Consider the following 18,433-nt stretch of genomic DNA (forward strand, 5'->3'; position numbering starts at 1 on the left):
CTTTAAGGCTGGGTCAAAAAGGCAAGGCTATCTTAACTACAGAGTTTTAATTTATAGTTCAATATCCCTCTGATAAGTGACATTTTACCCCAGGGACAGAGATATGGAGAATCTGCAGTGAAATCAAGAGGAACAGCCTTAGTTTGTCTTGGATTTTGGCTATTACACAAGGATCTGGGATGATGTTCTGGTGCCGGAATAAGTGACTGAGGTTTCTGGGAGAGTAGGACACAAGTGGCCACTGAAAGCTTCCCTTCGGTTACTGAAACCTAATCAGAAAAATCTGCAGTATAAACCTTTGTACATTTTGAATATACCTAACGGATGCCTAGGGGCCTCCTAACTTGGCCTCCTAAAATGCTATAATATTTTGAGATTTTGAGATTCTATTGTTGCTTTTTTAATTATGTGAGATTCCCCCCCCCAAAAAAAAGGTATTTGGTTGTCTGCATGTGCACTCACTTATCCCTTTAACCAAATTACTACAACATTTCTCTTAAGCATCATCAGGAGTAGACCAGAAGTTGCTTACAATCTGTTCTGGTAGATTTTGCATTTCTTTTGAACTCTGTTGAACTAGGAAGCAGCTGCAGTTAAAAATTAGGCAAACAAAGTAGACTTTCCCCCTGCACTGAGGCTCTCTTCTCTTCCTTCTACACTCTATCTGCATCCTCCATTAAGAAGGTACATATATCAAGACACCACAGTGATCAGGGTTACATTGTGCCTCGGCAGAAGAAGACTTGTTTTTTATACCCTGCTTTCCTCTACCCTAAGGAGTTTCAAAGTGTTTTAAAATCATATTCCCTTCCTCTCCTTATGTACTTATGGTCCTGACAACAGGCACCTTGTAGGGTAGGTGGGGCTGAGAGAGTTCTGAGAGAACTTTAAGTGACCCAACATCACCCAGTAGGCTCCATGTGGAGGAGTGGGGAATCAAACACAGCTCTCCAGATTAGAGTTTGCAGCTCTTAAACACTACACAACACTGGATCAGCAACAGGAAGCCATCCTTGTTGCTCCAAAGAATTGGTTTTCTGTGACCACTTTCATTAGCCTTCATCTATGATCAGTAATCTGGCTCAGTCAATTTTGGTCTGAATGACCATAAATAAAATTTGTTGTTGATCTTGCTCAGTGTAACCCTAATAAAATCTGTGAGACATTAGGAACTCAGGTATCTTACATCCAAATATCCAAAATTGTTTTCTCCGAGTTAACCGTTTTCTCCGTGTAGTCTTATCCCAATGAGACATTTCATAAGTCATTCTCTCATTTATTTAAAACGTGGTTGTTGAAGGAGTCAGATGAATCTCATGCAATAACAAATGAAAATAATGAAATGTGCTATATTTCTTTTGGAAAAAATGCCTTCTCTTTAAGCTATTTATTATAAAGGTACATGACAGAATTTCTGTTAGGCTGTGTTTATGAACAGCTGAAGTTAAGTTTAAATAGACCCTGATTGACATCTACAAAAGAAGGCAGCCTTAAATTCTCTTGAACTGATGAATCACCTGTGCTTAATTAATGCCTCATTCTTTACTTGAAAGGTCTTAATGTTGGGGAAGAAATCTGAGCTCTTCTGTGCTCAGCTGTTGATTGGCTGAAAGACTGCTAAGGAAGATGGAACATCTGAAGCTTGCTTACTGCTGCTGCAGACGTTATTAGCGCTGGCTTGCCTGTGGAAATGACATCTCCCACGCAGTTGATCTAGAGAGGGGTCAAAACATATGAGATGCCTGGAGATCTGTGATCATCTCTTCCCAATGATGTTTAAAAAGCAGTTTCCACGGTGCCTGATGGTGGCCACAAAGGAAGGGAAGAGGGAGTTTAACTGGCCCGCATGATTTTGCTAATCAACACCCCCTCCCCTACTGTTATCAGCCTTTTAAATATGGATATGTCTCTTTCTTCATTTAATAGGTCAAAAATGGCATGATAGGGCAGCATTAGATGGGTAAAACTCTGAGGGATTTGAACAACTGAATCTTCTTTTCATGTCTCTGTGATCTGAATTGTGGCCACCCACAGCTGTAATTGCTCTCTAAAAGATGAAGAAAAACCCATGCTTTCCATCTCGAACCCCAGTTCATTCTTTTACATCACTCACATGAGCATATTAACTTCTAAAAAATTTGCAGTAGAATTTTGTGAATAATTTATTTATTATTATATATTAGTGACTGCCAATCGAGGGGGGGGAGTAACATGGTGTACCCTGATCTCAACAGATCATGGAAGCTCATCAGGGAAGAAGAAGAAGAAGAAGAAGAAGAAGAGTTGGTTCTTATATGCCGCTTTTCCCTACCCGAAGGAGGCTCAAAGCGGCTTATAGTCGCCTTCCCATTCCTCTCCCCACAACAGACACCCTGTGGGGTGGGTGAGGCTGAGAAAGCCCTGATATCACTGCTCGGTCAGAACAGTTTTATCAGTGCCGTGGCGAGCCCAAGGTCACCCAGCTGGTTGCATGTGGGGGAGTGCAGAATCGAACCTGGCATGCCAGATTACAAGTCCGCACTCCTAACCACTACACCAAACTGACAAAGGGGGCACTTGGAAGGGAAACTACCAAGGAAGGCTCTGCTGTGGGAGGCTATTCCTTGCCTCAAAAGTTCCTTGCTGGATCACCATAAGTTGGTTTTGACTTGATGGCACTTAGGTACATATGTATACACTGCCAACAGGGCACTGTGAAAGTGTCGTCTTCTTGAATTTTAAAAAAAATACCATTTTAATAGTAAAAGAGGAGGCATATTATAAACAAAGTGGCAGGCACAGTCTTAAAAACAGAGATAGCATAAGGTTTGTAACCCTAAGCAAGGCATGCCTATCAATCTTTCTATGTCACCAACAAGTCCATGCCACCATACTTTCACCTGTATGGATTTCACAGGTGATATGTGTCACATCCTGCTGTATCACTGGCTGGAAGTGAGCTAAGTCTTAGAACCAGTTTAGCACCTTGCTTGATATTGCCTCAGGTGGGTGTGTGGGTGGAAAACCAGCTAAATGCCAGTTCAACAATAGCATGGCAAATACATCACATTATAAGAATGGGTCCAGTTAGCTTGTCACTCATTTAAATCCCTTCCTTTTCTCCTTGTTCCTGAAGGGGTACTAGGTGGTCAAAGTTAAACCTTTGTTCACTTTGCTACCAGCAGACCGTTTCTGCACTAGGAACTTGGCTGCCATGGCTCACATGTGGGAGCACAAATCCGGGGCAGACGATATGCACCAGGCCAAATGCTCCCCTGTGCGGGTGCAGGATGTGGCAGGGCAACCTCCCCAATGCGGTAAAGTTCATAGAAATGCTTTTTGGATCCAGCTTCTGGCTTGCTCACTTTTATGCTGCGATAGTTGCCAGCTGTGGCTTGGGGAAACTTCTTCAGATTTGGGGACAATGCCTAGGGGCAGCAGAGTTTAGAAAGGGAGAGAAATCAGCAGAGATGTGATGCAATAATGTCCACCTTCCAAAGCAGCCATTTTATCCAGTGGAACTGATCTTTACAGTCTGGAGATGAATTGTAATTCCCTGAGAACTCCAGGCCCCACCTAGAGATTGGAAATGCTATACAGAGATGTAATTGTTATTAATTTCAAGGTGTGAATAGAGCCTTCAGCAGTAGCTAAGAGCTACAAGCTTCACCCAAAGCTGTATGCTTTAGTGGCCATTTTCTGATAAGCATGGAGCCGTATAGCCCTGTGGTTGTAGAGTTAACTATAGGATAAAGAAAATACTTCTTTACACAATGCATAATTAATTTTGTAGCACTCACTCCCTCAGAAAGTACCGAGGTCTCTAGCACTGCTGGCTTTGAAGAGGAATTAGATAAAGTGGGGGAGCTTGGTCTGTTTAACCTGGAGGGAAAGTGACAAATAGGTGATATGATAACCATCTTCAAATACTTGAGGAGCTGTCATATAGAAGATAGAGTAGTTGTTTTCTGTTGCCTCACAGGGTCAGATCAGAACCAATGGTTTTAAATTAAATCAAAAGAATTTTCAGCTAAACATCCGGAAGAAGTTCCTGACAGAGCGGTTCCTCAGTGGAACAGATTTCCTCAGGAAGTTGTGAGTTCTCCTTTGGAAGTTTTTAAACAGAATCTGGATAGCCATCTGACATAAATGCTGATTTTAAGAACTTAGGCAGATTATGAGAGAGTGGGCAGGAAGGTATGTGGCAGTGTTTGTGTCTTGTGGCCCTTCCTTACATACCCAGGGAATTGCTAATAGCTGCTGTGGGATGATAGGTGAATTTCCTTCAGGCCAGGCTGGATTCTGGAGATTTTTGGTGTGTGGGATCACTGGGGCATGGAATTGGGGTCACTGTGGGTGGGCAGGTAGTTGTGAGTTCCTGCATTATGCAGGGGGTTGGACTAGATGACCCTAGATGTTCCTTCCAACTCTATGATTCTATGAAATTAATAGAGAAGTGGTCCATTGCTGTCTGTTAGCCATGATGACCAAATGGAACTTATATGTTCAGAAGTAAATATCTCTCGTAGCTATCCTAAGTAAAGACTTTGGCCTTTGTGTCCCTGCTTGTGGATCTTCTAGGACATCTGGATGGCCACTACAAGAGACAGAATGGTGGACTCAATGGGCTATTGGTCTGATCCAGCTTGGCTTTTCTTCTCGGCTGAGAGTGGTGAGGACCGAGTAATTTTTTCCCCTTTCATGCTGTTTGAGTAAGTTTGCTTGTTTTAGGAGGGAACTGGACCTGCCAGCTAAATTGCTGGCCTATATATTCTTGTTATTGTGTTCAGATCCCTCCCTTCCCAATTTCAAATATTTATTGTGCAGAGCTTGAGAAATCATGGGGGGATGTTGATATGGCTCAGCACAATTCTGTGCAGACAATAAATAAACACAGTGTCAAAATATTTTGTTCATGACACACTCATTTGCTTAAATAATAATAATAATAAATTACAGCTCAATAGCTATTTAGACCAAGGTTAATAAGAAAACACTTGAACAGATACTGGTTTTGCCATCTTCTCTCATTCTCTTGTCTTCCCTGCAGAGTCCTTGTTAGTATCCCTGTTTGACTGTGGCAAGGTTTGTATGGAGAGGTTTTTTTTAGAAGTCATATTAATGTAATTGTATTTTAAAGCTATGTATCTGTAGACAAAGATATTACTTGGTTGTTTCCAACCTGTGTTTCCACTGGTGCGAAAGTCAAGAGGCTTCTTCTTTGACTACCCCAAGTATCTATTGTGAGGTTCATCCTGCATAGCCAAATCCATGTGTGGCAAGGGGGAAATGAGTGAGATAGAGTGAAAAATTAGCTTGATCTAACCCATTAGCTTCATTTTCTATCAGTACCAGTAGGACTCAGCTACTCATGTCTCTAGACCCTGTTGACTTGAGTTGGATTCCAAATAAACTTGCTTGGGGAGGCCTACACTATTAGAAGTCTTTTAAGTTTAGATTAAATGGCTACTTCTCTTTACATACAGCCACATAGCTTATATGTTCTGCTTCTAAACACTTGATGCTTTAGGGAGTCAGAATGGAAAATGGTGGTTGCATTGAGCCACTAATGTGCTAATTGCCCCTCAGACTTTCAAGGATTTCAGTCATGATTATTTCCTGAGCTCTTAAATCAAGATGAGTTTATTTTTAAAAAATATTCTGGAGTGTTATGAGTGACCTACAGGGGTAGTCAACCTGTGGTCATCCAGATGTTCATGGACTACAAAGCATTTGCTGGCAGGGGCTCATGGGAATTGTAGTCCATGAACATCTGGAGGAACACAGGTTGACTACCCCTGATCTACCATATGACAAATAAGACCATGCAATAGCCTCTATTTCAGGAGGGCTTACTCCCACAGAAAAGGTGGGCTGCTTCAAGTCTTACCTAGGTGTTCAGATAACAGTACACCCAATCATTGTGATTCCTAGTCTATGAAACCTGCAGGTTTCAGGCTAGTATAAATAGCCACCTGGACACATAATTCACAAGACCGGTACAACAACACTAGCAGTAACAACAAAACCTTATATTGAGTTAAATGAGCAGAGGAATTGTGTTTTGTGCTATCACAAGTTCAGCTTATCAAGGGATTATTTTCATGTGAATGATACAAGAGGGACAGTTCACTTATTAAAAATCTTATTGCATGCATAAAGGTTGTCTTGACCTTTCCTGGAAATGTATCATGTTTGTGTACGCCTAATATGTGGCCCATTTCCTCCCTCCCATTTCATTACAGTAAAATAAGTTGTTACAAACATGGAAACGGCCACTGAGAAGTTGCATCTGTATGTATGAAGACCCGGTGTCATGGATCACATCATTTGTGGTAATGTGTCATTTGGGATTCACTATGTGGGTGAAAGTTTCAACGGAACAAAATTACCTGTGTTATAGGCAAAGGAAAGGTTCTATGGTGTTCATAGGACCTTCGAATACCCTATGAAAGGAACGTGTGCTGTCTTCTGTACCAATTATCTCTGTCCTCCTCACTTTAGTGAGACCCATACACATTATAAACTATGGGTGTTATAGCACAGGCCAAGTTAGATAAATCGAGGGTGGGGGGGATCCTGTAGACAGGCTGATACTCTCAGCTTCATATCCTCTCTCTCAGAAGCTACAGACTCCAGGCCATTCTTCTGTCTGTCATTGAGCTTGGCTGGAAAATTTGTGCATGCTGTATACATCTATAATCTTTTACATTTCCTGAAAACAAGTTTTAACATCTCTCACAATAGGAAGCAGATAATAGAATCCTCGCTAGCCGGAACAGCAAATGGATTTGTAATCTACCCGTGATTAAAATTATTTTCATCATGAAGTAGAAATTCTCATTATTGTTGCCATTTTAATATTATCAACTATAAAGTGTCTTAGTGATTGATACTGTAGACAGTGAAACCCTATATTATGGTAATTAAATTTAAAATGAATCAGCCATCCTTATATGTCTCAGTACAGCACCTGATTATTTAAAAACAATTATCTTTCGATGTCACCTAATGTCACATGCTACTTTGATCGGCCTAAAGGAATTGCTTAGGGACAAAAAGTTGAACCTTTGGTGAAAGGCATATTCCAAGTCATCTATGAAATAACCTTAGGGGGAAAGGAGGAGAAATTACTGGAATTCTTTAGGATTTTGTCTTTGAAACTAGGTACTTAAATCTGGGTTCTCAAAAGCAATGTATGTAGGGAAATATACTCAGGGTATAGGTACACTTCTTTAATAATTTATGACAGAACTTAACATACAGTTTGGACAATCTAATGATATATACATATACACACAAAATTCCAAAACATACATACAATGCTATCCTAAACAGAGGCAATCATATTCAATAGGATTAGAAGGGTGTAATTCTGTTTTGGATGGCATTGATACACACAAGTTTCAAACTAAAATTGCTGTAATTTAAGATATTTTTTGTCAATTAGTAATGTTAATCTCTCTCTCTCTCTCTCTCTCTCTCTCTCTCTCTCTCTCTCTCTCTCTGTGTGTGTGTGTGTGTGTGTGTGTGTGTGTAAAAGAATTTCCAAAGTGAAATAAAAGTTGGATCTTTTCTATCCACTTAATACTAAGCATGTCTCCCTGCCCTCCCCATTCCTGAAGACTATCCCCCTTTTAGTACGGTCTGTTATTACAAGATACTACTTTCCCCATTTTGGTAAAATTTTAGTACAAAAACATTCTTTAGTCCCGCCGTGCATTTGCAGATTTCAGCAGGCTTGCAAAAGCACACCTGTTGTGCTGTCTGGATTTTCCCTTTTTTCTGATCATAGGCTTCTGACAAAGAGGGGGAAAAGAAAGATTTTTATCAAACACTCTTCACCGGACAATGAATTTTCTTCACCATTTGAATGTATCTCTGGAATGCCTGAGTGATTCATTACAGCAGATTCTGAAGTATGACAATGGGCCGCAGAAATGACTGATGGTATCTTTTTCCTGATTTCATTTCCCTGATCCTCTTCATCCCTTGGCCTGTGTACCTCGATTAATTAGAAACCAGGGATTTTCACTCATCAGCTGATGGGTTTCATGCTCTGCTCTGTCACAAATCTGCTGCTTTCACTATCTCTCCTACAGCTGGTGGTTGCTTTTAAAACTTTCGTCCCCCCCTCCCTCTTTTTTTTGAAGTGGTGCTTTGTGACTACAGGTTTAGGCCTTTTTAAGATTCAGACATATTTTTTTTAAAAAAAGAGATTAAAAATTAAAGTAAAGAAGATTCAAAATCTCTGATTAAGTTAATCCCTATCCAAATGATACTTGTCCAAAAATGAACTTTTTGAAGAGATAATAATGTAAATGTTCCATAGCTCTCAGCTTTCCAAGTTTCCCTTTTTTTCCAAAGATATAATAATTGAAGTATTATGCAAAAGGATGAAAGGAAAGTGTATAAATACGAATTTTTCCCCCCTTGCGTGCAGAAACATACGTTCTGCTTCCATGCATTTTAGTGCACTCTATGCTATATTGTTAAGCCAATTGCATTCAAGTTTCACTTGCAAGAGCCACCTTATAATAGGATCCTGCAATAAATCATTGAACCATTATTGTTTCTGGAGGAAATATTCCATAATTGAAAATATGCTGCCCCTTAGGGCATATACCAAATTAAATCACATGGTGATAAAATCCCTAAGGAAACAAACTATAATTAAATAGTATTTTAAATGCAGAATATTTTGTAATAAAATTCCCTTCTCCCACACAGAAACCTAAAATAATGTGTGAATCACAGGCAAACATATCAATTATGTCTAGCCCAGAAAATGTAAGCACTGCTACTTTCCTTTTTTTATCTCTCTGTGTTTGTATATTTCTTTGTTTGGGTCTAATTTCTGCTTTTCAATAATTATTAAGGAAGGTCTTCGTTTTCTTGCTCCTGGTACAGAAGGATCACATCTTGTGTCGAATTTAGTGCCATGACATGTGGAGATCTAAAAGAAAGAGAAGCGGGTGGTATGGTGATAGAATGCTTTAAAAATGCGTTGTCTATCAAAGACTACCAGTGCAATCCTAAATCAACTTACACATTCTAAATGCATTTAATTCAGTGGGCTTAGAGGGGTGTAACTGTTTAGGATTGCACTGTACCAAGGGTTTTGCAGGTTGACAAAACTGATAGCCATTCAGAATTTAAAAAAAAAAAAACAGTATTAGATAGCTTTTGTTTGTTGAAGAATCTTCCTTAGAATGCAGTTAAAATCTATGAATATATGGTACAAATGGAATGAATGGGTGGTGATTCTGCTATCTCAAATCTGACAAGAGTTCTCCTTGGCCAAATAAAGTTCCAAGCAGAACACAGGGACTGTGGGTTCAGGGATCGGGACAGATTGTAACCAACACTTGTTTCTTCTTTTCTGTATACTATTATATATAAATAAAAATATTATTTAAAAAAATCAAATCTGAAAAGAGGAGGTTCTGGTTCATATTGTTGCTTCTTGTAGCTGTTTTGAGGGAAGGTGTTACATTATGGGCAGTTGTGAATTTGTTGATGCTCCCTTATGATATTGTATAGTTATTTTAACATGGTCTCTTTAGGAAAAACCTTTGCTTTATTTTCACTTGTTATACATGGTTGCTGGCTGTGGCAGGTTATGGACTAGCAGGGCCCAGACCAGACCTTGGCTATGTTCTGGAAATGTTCTGTTATGTTTCGGTACCAGGGGCCTTGGAGTTATCAAAGGTGACATGGGTTTCTAAACTGGTCAGTCTGACCTGCACTGTTTGAATTGCTACCCTGTCTTGCAAACTTGCAAAATGTATCTGCATTATTCTAACCAAAGAATAATCTGTCCCATGCAAGTACCTGCTCTAGTTGACTAAGACGTCATCTTTTCCAGATATTTTAAACTCAAAAAATAGGAAGCAAAATGGAAAGGGTACCAAGGAAAGCCACAAGGATGATCCAGAATCTGAAGACCAAGCCCTAGAAGGAAAGGCTGTGAGACTTGGGAAAGTTCAACTTGGAGAAGAGGAGATTAAGGGGGGACATGATTGCTGTCTTTAACTACTTGAAATATTTGTACTCATTAGACATAGGAACAGGGTGACACCTTGCTTCTTATGATATGCAATACAGCCTTTCTGACTAAAGTAAAGAGAGAGCTATGTTATCAGTATTAAAAAGGCCAAGAGTAGACTGTACTTCCAGTTGAGGTATACCAGATAGATTGTTAGTAATACACATCTGCCTCTAAGCTCTGGTGATTTTTTCTGACCATAATGGAAATAGATGTTATGTGATGCCCTTTAAGATGCTAACCTAAAAGATCTCAGCACAAGCAGGCTTTGCATGAGGGTAGGAGGAGAATGGTTTCACTTGCTTGCAGGTGACTGCAGGAGTGCCTGGCCCCAAAAACATATTTAAAACTAGCCCCAAGCCTTCTTAAGCCTAGGTAGACAAGAAACAGAATCCCTACTTAAAAGGCAGATTCATTACTCTAGTTTCTTTTCATCTACCTCGAAGTTTTCACTGTTAATAAAATTAAACCATTTTTGTTTTTCTTGGATCAATAGTATAATTTTGCATAAAATAGTTTCATATGCTACTATAAACAAAGAAAGAGAACACTGCCACAATTCTTTAATTGAAAGAATAAATAAAATGAATGTAGGATTAGACTGCTCATGCACATTTATATCTTAGGTCCAAATTTTTTGGAAATCTGTGGGCCTTTGGCAGTGCAAGTACTACCTTGTCCTATCCAACTAGATCCTCCCTGAAGCAGGGAGTCGGCAGATTTACTGTTAGCCTTCTTCCTCTATTTTTCTTTAAACAAGAACCAACAGAAATCTGCCGTTCTTCCATTTGTCAGGACTGACTGCTGCTACATATCTACAGAAAACCAACCCAATAGCAGGTGCTTAATTTAAATTATCCTCAGTTCCTCCTGTAAGTACTAAATATTCCATATTCCATAGATATCCACATTTTAACCTGTAGATATTAAGCTTTCTAGAGTTTGGTACGGATAATTTAGATCATTTTATTATGAATCTGGGATAGGATAAGGTCAAATTGCAGGTTAATATGAGAGATTCCACACATGATGTCAACTGTCACATATCTAATTCCAAAGCAGGCCACAAAATGTGGATTAATAGATGAGAAAAATGGAGCTGGGAAAAGATAGAGAGGATTTCCCTATACATCTGGAGAAAGTTTCAAGTTGCCCAAAAAACCTGAAATATACGGGGCGGAAAACAAAAATATTGGGAGATTAAACCTTCCCAAATAATAAAACCACCTGTAACTTTAAGAAAAGACCATTCCCTGAGTTATACCAATATTTCTAAGTATTTCAAATATTGGTTTCTATAAAACAGGACAATGCCCGGGAGCAGAGGTGTACTTGGACAAAGCAGCTCTTGAAAGAGAACCGTCTTCATCCCTATCATGTCCCCTGAAGGAAACCTCACAGAGGATTGGCCTAGCAATAACCACCAGAGGTTCACTATGCACACTATTCATCTCAGCACTAGCAGGCACCGCTGGACCTCGCTTGATGCTAGTGACTCTGCTGCATCTGGGCCTGTCACTGGTGGATACTGAACAACTGGGCCTTACTCACTCCTGGTAACTGCCATGCATCTTGTCCAAGATTTTTACAGGGGAGCCTGCTAAGGAGAGAGAAAGAAGGAAAGCTGACTTGGTTGTAAGTGTGACAGGTGTCAAGGTAGCTTTAATAATTGTGGTACGTAGGAAATTCCAGTGGGTGCAGATTGTCATGGAAGGCTGAGAAGAACCAGAACTCCATCAGTTCTCTCTTCTGCACAGCTATTACCTTGAGCAGATAGAGCCCTGTGTTTCATTGCGTCTGGTCGCTCTAGTTGGCCACTATTGACTGCTGTTTTCTCAATAAGCAGCACTATTTAGCTATGTGTGTGTGTGTGTGTGTGTGTGTGTGTGTGTATATTCCAAATGCTGTCTGAGTCTTGAATCAGTTCTTCTCATTAAAGCAAAAGACACCTTTTCCTCAACAAACAATCTGTGAAACCGAACATTTATTTTGCGGAATTGAACCCTGATGAACTGAAATCCCATTATCATTTCATTTGTTCCCTGAGATTCATTTCTCTGCAGATTTCCAAAGAACAGCATTAGATCAGTACATCTCTCTGCCCAAGCTTACCAGTCATCATCAACACTATCTTTGTGTTTGAAAATTAAAAAGTTAATTAAAAGAAGCAGGGCGAATGAGAATTTGCATTGCTGATCAACAAAGTTTTCAAAAGTTTTCTCAGCTGTGTAGCCTATTAAAGAAGAATGCACACATACTCCAAATATTTTTACCTGTTAATTAAGAAGCAGAGATGTAGAGAGATGTGCCCTCTAAGGATCTGATACCCCCAACTGAAATTAGTTGGGGGCTACTCAAATACAAAATGCTTTATTGAATTTATATATGGATTTATATTTCTATTGAATATTATCTTAAGTTTTTATCTGCTCTGAGTGTTCAGGGAAGGCAGGCTATAAAAATAAAGATTTATATTATTTATCGGTGTGGCAGTGAGGGGATTGCTCTCTTTTAGCTTGATTGACTTTATTGTCATCACAGCTGTTTTCAAACCTACCTTCCAGAGTTACCTGCAGTGATTTTAAGTAGAGTTACACCCTTCTAAGCCCAATGACTTCAATATACATAGAAGGGCACAACTCCATTTAGGACTGCATTGCAGTTTAACCATTGCTAGGGGAAGTACAAGATCTTTTTTTAGATGTCTACCCTTCCCATTCTTTCAGAGGCCAACTGTTTCCCCAACATGGTAGTATTTGAGGTTGCCACTATTGACTTACAAGTTTTTCTAAACATCAGCAGTAAAAAAAAAGTACACAGATTCAACATCCTTCTCATATAGAGGGGGAGGTGAAGATGATGGTAAGCCAAGAGTCAAGATCTGACAGGAACTGTGAAAGAATTGTCCAGTGAAGAGTGTTGCTCACTCTTTCCTGCTAGAGATCAGATATGAGCTATGTGAGTGTGACCACTAAACTAACTAAAAATGTAGAGAAGAAGGAAGAGTTTCATGTAAGTCTTTTCTACTGTTACTTGCAGCAAGCCCTTTATCTTCAGTCTTACCATCGTCTGTGTAATCAACTCTGTGCCTTCCACTTCTACATAAGAAATAAAATTTAGATCATGGCTCCAATGTATAGTTTGCTGTGATTTTTGAAATAAAAACGTTCCCAAATTACATTGTAGGGCCCCTGTCCCCTCCTTAATTAAGACAGACAAATTTGATTCCCATTCTCCTTCTAGTTGTTTTGAAGGGCATCCCCTTGAAAGCTTTGCAGTGGGCATCTTGGGATTATGTTTTCAGAGAGCACATCTGGCCTGCCACATCCAAACACATCCCATCATAGAAGCACGACGCCACTAAAATATTTACATACCCCCAGTTCCAAGGCATACACAATACAGTCGTGTCCCCTGCTGTAGGGGATGTTTCTTCAAAAGCAATATGGGTAATTTCCAGTTGTTGGGGAAAGTATGACCTCTAATCCAGGTACTGATAAAGGAGAACCGAATATCTAATCCACCCAGGATGGGCAATCAACAAGATGATGTACTATCATTTCAATCTCCTCATGTGGGAATGTCAGGTGTAATTTCCTAATCTTGCTGCAAAATTTTGCTGATAGTTACTTTCAGATTGGATTTCTGCTGCATGGACTTCCCTGCATTTCTCAACTTCTCACATATCTTGGATCGGGTAGTATCACTCGTCAAAACCTCCTTCCTTTCCTACCATTATGTCTTCCTCTCATCCTCTCCTCTTCTCAGGTTTATGCGTATGCATATGTTTACTGGGAGAGAGAGGGTGGTTTTATTCGGAGCCTATCTATGTAGCTGTATTCATGATTTTAAAGGGTTGGCAACCTTGGTCTATCTCTAGTTGAATTCCTGAGTTCTAATGAATAAATATTTCATTTAGTTTGAATCTGTTACTCTTTTTCTTGGGAATATTATGCCGGTCCAGTTATAGCATAATGACCAATGAAACCAGTTGGTGAATTTCAGTATTTATATCCCATTCTGAAACACACAAACAAGGCCATAGCCTCACATGCAGATTTGTTTTCTTGGTTGTGGCATCTGAACTGCTTGGGGACATCTAAGAGGGGACATCTAAGGGTCCCAGTAAGAGTTGAGTGGAGGCTCTTGCAATTCCATTTTCTAATGTTATTGTTATGATCATGGTATTGTTATAATGTTATTACTGTTATCACCTGTTACCATATTTGTATCTTTTCTTGTTCCCTGTAAACTGCTCTGAGCCTTCGGGGAGGGCGGTATATAAATGTAATAAATAAATAAACAAACAAATAAACAAACAAATAAATAAAATCTATCTGGCACTTATTTTAATAGCTTTTAAGCATCAGCTGAAAATCATTTTATTTGCTTTAGCTTTAGCTTTGAATGGACAATACACAGTTTTCTACAGTGTCTTCTGCTTTTGTCCTCTGCTTGCAGGTTTTTAAGCCTGAGGTGCTAGAGGCACTGCTGGTGTTGCGGGGGGGGGGGATCTTTCTGGCAACTGGGGATTTATAGATTAATATTGGAACCAGATTTCAGGAAAAGTTTTCATAATCCTGAATTTAGACATCCTAACCAAGTTTTTCTAGGATTTGGGGCCATTTTAGTGATTGACCTATCCTTCTCCTGTTCTCTTCCACCAGGGAAGCAGGAGTAAGGAGGAAAAAAGAGAAAGGAAGCTGGTCTCACCAAACAGCTGTTTGGCTCACCAGCTTCATCTTTCTCTCTCTTGGCTCCTGGTGCCACAAATACAAAAGACTCCCCAAATTCCTGAAAATAAATCTTGTTACTCCTGGAATTGGTGAGAATTTCTTGGCAGAGTTTAAATATGCAAAGATTGCAAAGCACGTCTGCTTAAAAGTATAAAATAGTTTTATTTAGAAGTGAAACAACTTTGTATAGAAAGAGAGGAGAGAACTAATATCCCTAACTTCCTTTGTTCTTTCTATCTGTTCAGGAGGCAAGCAGGGAGGAAGTATGCTCAAAAGAGCCCAAAGTCTTCAAAGGACACTGGAGGAGATTATCTGAAAAACATCAGCAAGTTCCTATTCTAACTATGCTAAATACTCCACTCTTCTGATGCCTCCTGTAAGATATTCTGCATATCACAGAATCATAGAGTTGGAAGGGGCCATACAGGCCATCTAGTCCAACCCCCTGCTCAACGCAGTATCAGCCCAAAGCATCCTAAAGCATCCAAGAAAAGTGGGTATCCAACCTTTGCTTGAAGACTGCCAGTGAGGGGGAGCTCACCACCTCCTTAGGCAGCCTATCCTTTCAATCATGCATATTCCAACGAAGCATCACTGAGCCAACATGAAACAGTTAATTTCGGGGGGGGGGGTTGTGAGTATATCTGAGTGCACACCCCTATGGACAACAAACAAGAAGGAGTTGGGTTCCACATGGATGAAGAAGCCTAAGGAAATGAAGCCTGAGCCAAATCCCATGGCTTGTAGCCTGGGCACTATTAGGCAGGCTCTTCAGTCTAGATCAGCCCAACCAGGAGATGTTTGTTTTTTGTGTGTCCTATCTGTTAAGATTTGTAACTTGTACTTTGGTATTTTTCTGTGACCCACTTTAGAACGAAAAGTAATGTACAATTGCAGCAAACAATTTTTTGCCAGTGCTTTAATGCTGAGTTTTCACATTTATTTATTATGCATTTTTCTTTTAATGCTCAGTGTTATTTGCTTTACGTAGCAATTTTCATTATTTTGTTTGCAAGGCAAGATAGAATTTCTTATATAATACGAAATCAACCAACCCATATCATGTGTCCACAAGGGGCAGGTACTACATACAACTTTCTTACGAGGGTGACATTCTGGCCACTTTTTGCCTAGTCTGCTTTCCCTTTAAATTTCTAACTAGACCACACCAGTGAAAGTGTATTATATATCTGCATGGAGGAAAGTATACATTTTTAAAGCACATACAAACGTTAGAATCTTACATTGAAAAATTGTTATTTCATTTCAGATCGCTGTATGCCTCATCTGGTGGCCCAGGCTAGTCCAATCTCATCTGAACTCAGAAGGTAAGCAGGATTGGTCCTGGTTAGTACTTGGGAACTCAGAAGTTGAGCTGTACAATAAAATATTATAAAAACAGTAATTATTCATTGTGCTGCACAATTTAAAAACAGAATAAAAACTACATAAAAACTGCACATAAGACCAAACGTGTTTTGACCCTACTGGGTATTCTTCAGTGGTCAGAATTATAACAATACACTCTAGATACAAAGTCAGAACTAATTATAAAGTGTAGCTGAATGGGATCTGTAGATTATGGCTCCAACCAATATGTACATTTTTTTGACTTTTTGGAGACCGCCTCCTTTGGCATATGCCTAGGCTCACCTGGTTAGTACTTGGATCAGAGTCTACCTAGGAAATCTAGGGTTGTTGCACAGAGGCGAATAATGGCAAACTACCTCTCAATATCTCTTGCCTTGAAAACCTTACAAAATAACCATGAATTGGCTGTGCTCAGCTGACTCTTTCCAACACCATATACTTTCCCTGATCAGCTGTGATGATTCACAGTGGCTCACCATCCATCAATCCTTCTCTGTCTCCCTTTTAACCTGCACCCAAAAGTCTTTTCTTCTAGCAAATTCTTTCCTTTTTAAAATTGCTAGTTAATACTCTACGAGCAAAGATAAACTTCATAAAATAGATTAAATACTAAAAATGCAATTATGTTTTAAATTAAATGTAAATGTTTAAAAATATAAAACTTTGTAAATGTATTTTTGCAAATTTTTTTTTTACGAAAGCCTCCCATCTTCATGCATATAGCAATTGACCGCACATAAAAATGTCTCACAAATTTCAAAGTAATGCTTTGTGTAATTATATTGAATGTGAGGGGTCCTGTTACTTTGTTCATAGCTGGGGGGGATAAAAAGGCTTATGTAATATTGAAGTGAAATGTTATTATAGTCTCACTTACTCCTTCTTGGAATTGGCTTACTGATTACTTCAACATCGACATCAGTGAAAAACATTTGACATCTGGCCCAGAAAATCAGACAGCAGACCACAGACATTTTGATTAAAAAAAAACTTTCATGTAATTTTCTCCAATCAGTAAGTTGGCCTATTCTTTTAAGAGAATGAAGGTTCCTCTCATCACCTGCAAATTTCTACTAAGGCCCAAAAAAGAAGAGAGAGCATGTGGTCTGAAAAACTTCCACATGCAAATTGCCACTCGCACTAGACATTTTGTTGAGTTACCAGAAACTCATTCCTAAACTCTTTTTCTCTAGTCTAGCAAAGATTATTCTTGCACACGAGTAGATTTAGGACTAAGTTCCGATACAGTTGTTCTTTTGGGACCCAACTGGGAGAGCCAGTTTGGTGTAGTGGTTAGGAGTGCGGACTTCTAATCTGGCATGCCAGGTTCGATTCTGCACTCCCCCACATGCAACCAGCTGGGTGACCTTGGGCTCGCCACAGCACTGATAAAACTCTCTCTCAGGACTCTCTCAGCCTCACCCACCCCACAGGGTGTCTGTTGTGGGGAGAGGAATGGGAAGGCGACTGTAAGCCGCTTTGAGCCTCCTTCGGGTAGGGAAAAGCAGCATATAACAACCAACTCTTCTTCTTCTTCTTCCAATGGCAAGTCTGTTATGTCTTTTGATAAGGATAGGAATGCATCAGGTGACATTGCTTATTACACAAGACTAATTACATGTGGAACAAGGGCTTTTTAGAGGTCCCGCTTATTTCTGTGGTCAGAAAAATGTTCTCCAGCATTGTTATTGCTACTGGATGCCAATATTTCCCCTTTGTTCTCAGCCTTTTAAAGGACCTGAGTGTTCCATTTGGCACCTGAGTGTCAGCAAATGGTGGTTGGGTTTTCAATTGGATGGCTTCCATTTTGGCTTCTACTTCCCACCATGCTAGGGTGAAGTCTTATAAGTCACACCCTGTGTGAACTGAAGTGCATTATACATCCTACACACAATGTGGACAGAGAGGACGTAATGTTATGGCCTGAAAGATGTATGTTTTCTGCTCTCCCTTTTCCAACATCCAACCTAAAAAAAGAATTCTGGAGACATTTGAATTTGCCATTTCCTTTCTCTGCAGAGCCTTCCTTGGTTGTTTCCCATTCAAGTACGGGCCCTGCTTAGATTCTGAGATCTGGCAAGACTGGGTTATGCCATGTTGCCTTCATTCTGACTGTAATACTAGCTTCCTTCTTTGTTTTTTTAAATTAGGACAGTTTGTCCAGTTCTGCTTGGAGCCGTATAAAATAGGTAAAATCACCACATAAAAAGTGAATGATAACCAACTTATAAGTTCAAGTTAATACCCAGGTTTAACCAAGGGCATATGTTTGTTAAAAAGCATGACACTTTCATGTAGA

General features: G+C 39.6%; 1 protein-coding gene across 6 annotated transcripts in view; it reads left to right on the forward strand.

Annotated features, from left to right (window-relative positions):
* Window positions 1-18,433, forward strand: part of LOC143844499 (uncharacterized) — an 81,740-nt gene that overhangs the window by 39,101 nt on the left and 24,206 nt on the right. The window contains exons 2-7 of one of the 6 annotated variants that reach the window (XR_013233999.1): window positions 4,561-4,651; window positions 5,030-5,064; window positions 6,225-6,314; window positions 7,523-11,583; window positions 15,009-15,139; window positions 16,034-16,091. Coding sequence is in view for 1 of the 6 variants with exons in the window: in XM_077351678.1 (XP_077207793.1) it covers window positions 16,034-16,091 (58 nt within the window). In the remaining 5 variants the exon portion in view is untranslated. The remainder of the gene's footprint in view (window positions 1-4,560; window positions 4,652-5,029; window positions 5,065-6,224; window positions 6,315-7,522; window positions 11,584-15,008; window positions 15,140-16,033; window positions 16,092-18,433) is intronic. The other 5 variants (XR_013234001.1, XR_013234000.1, XR_013233998.1 and 2 more) reach the window with 5 other exon arrangements.

The sequence above is a fragment of the Paroedura picta genome, chromosome 9, assembly GCF_049243985.1.
Source record: "Paroedura picta isolate Pp20150507F chromosome 9, Ppicta_v3.0, whole genome shotgun sequence".
NCBI classification, from domain to species: Eukaryota; Metazoa; Chordata; class Lepidosauria; order Squamata; family Gekkonidae; genus Paroedura; species Paroedura picta.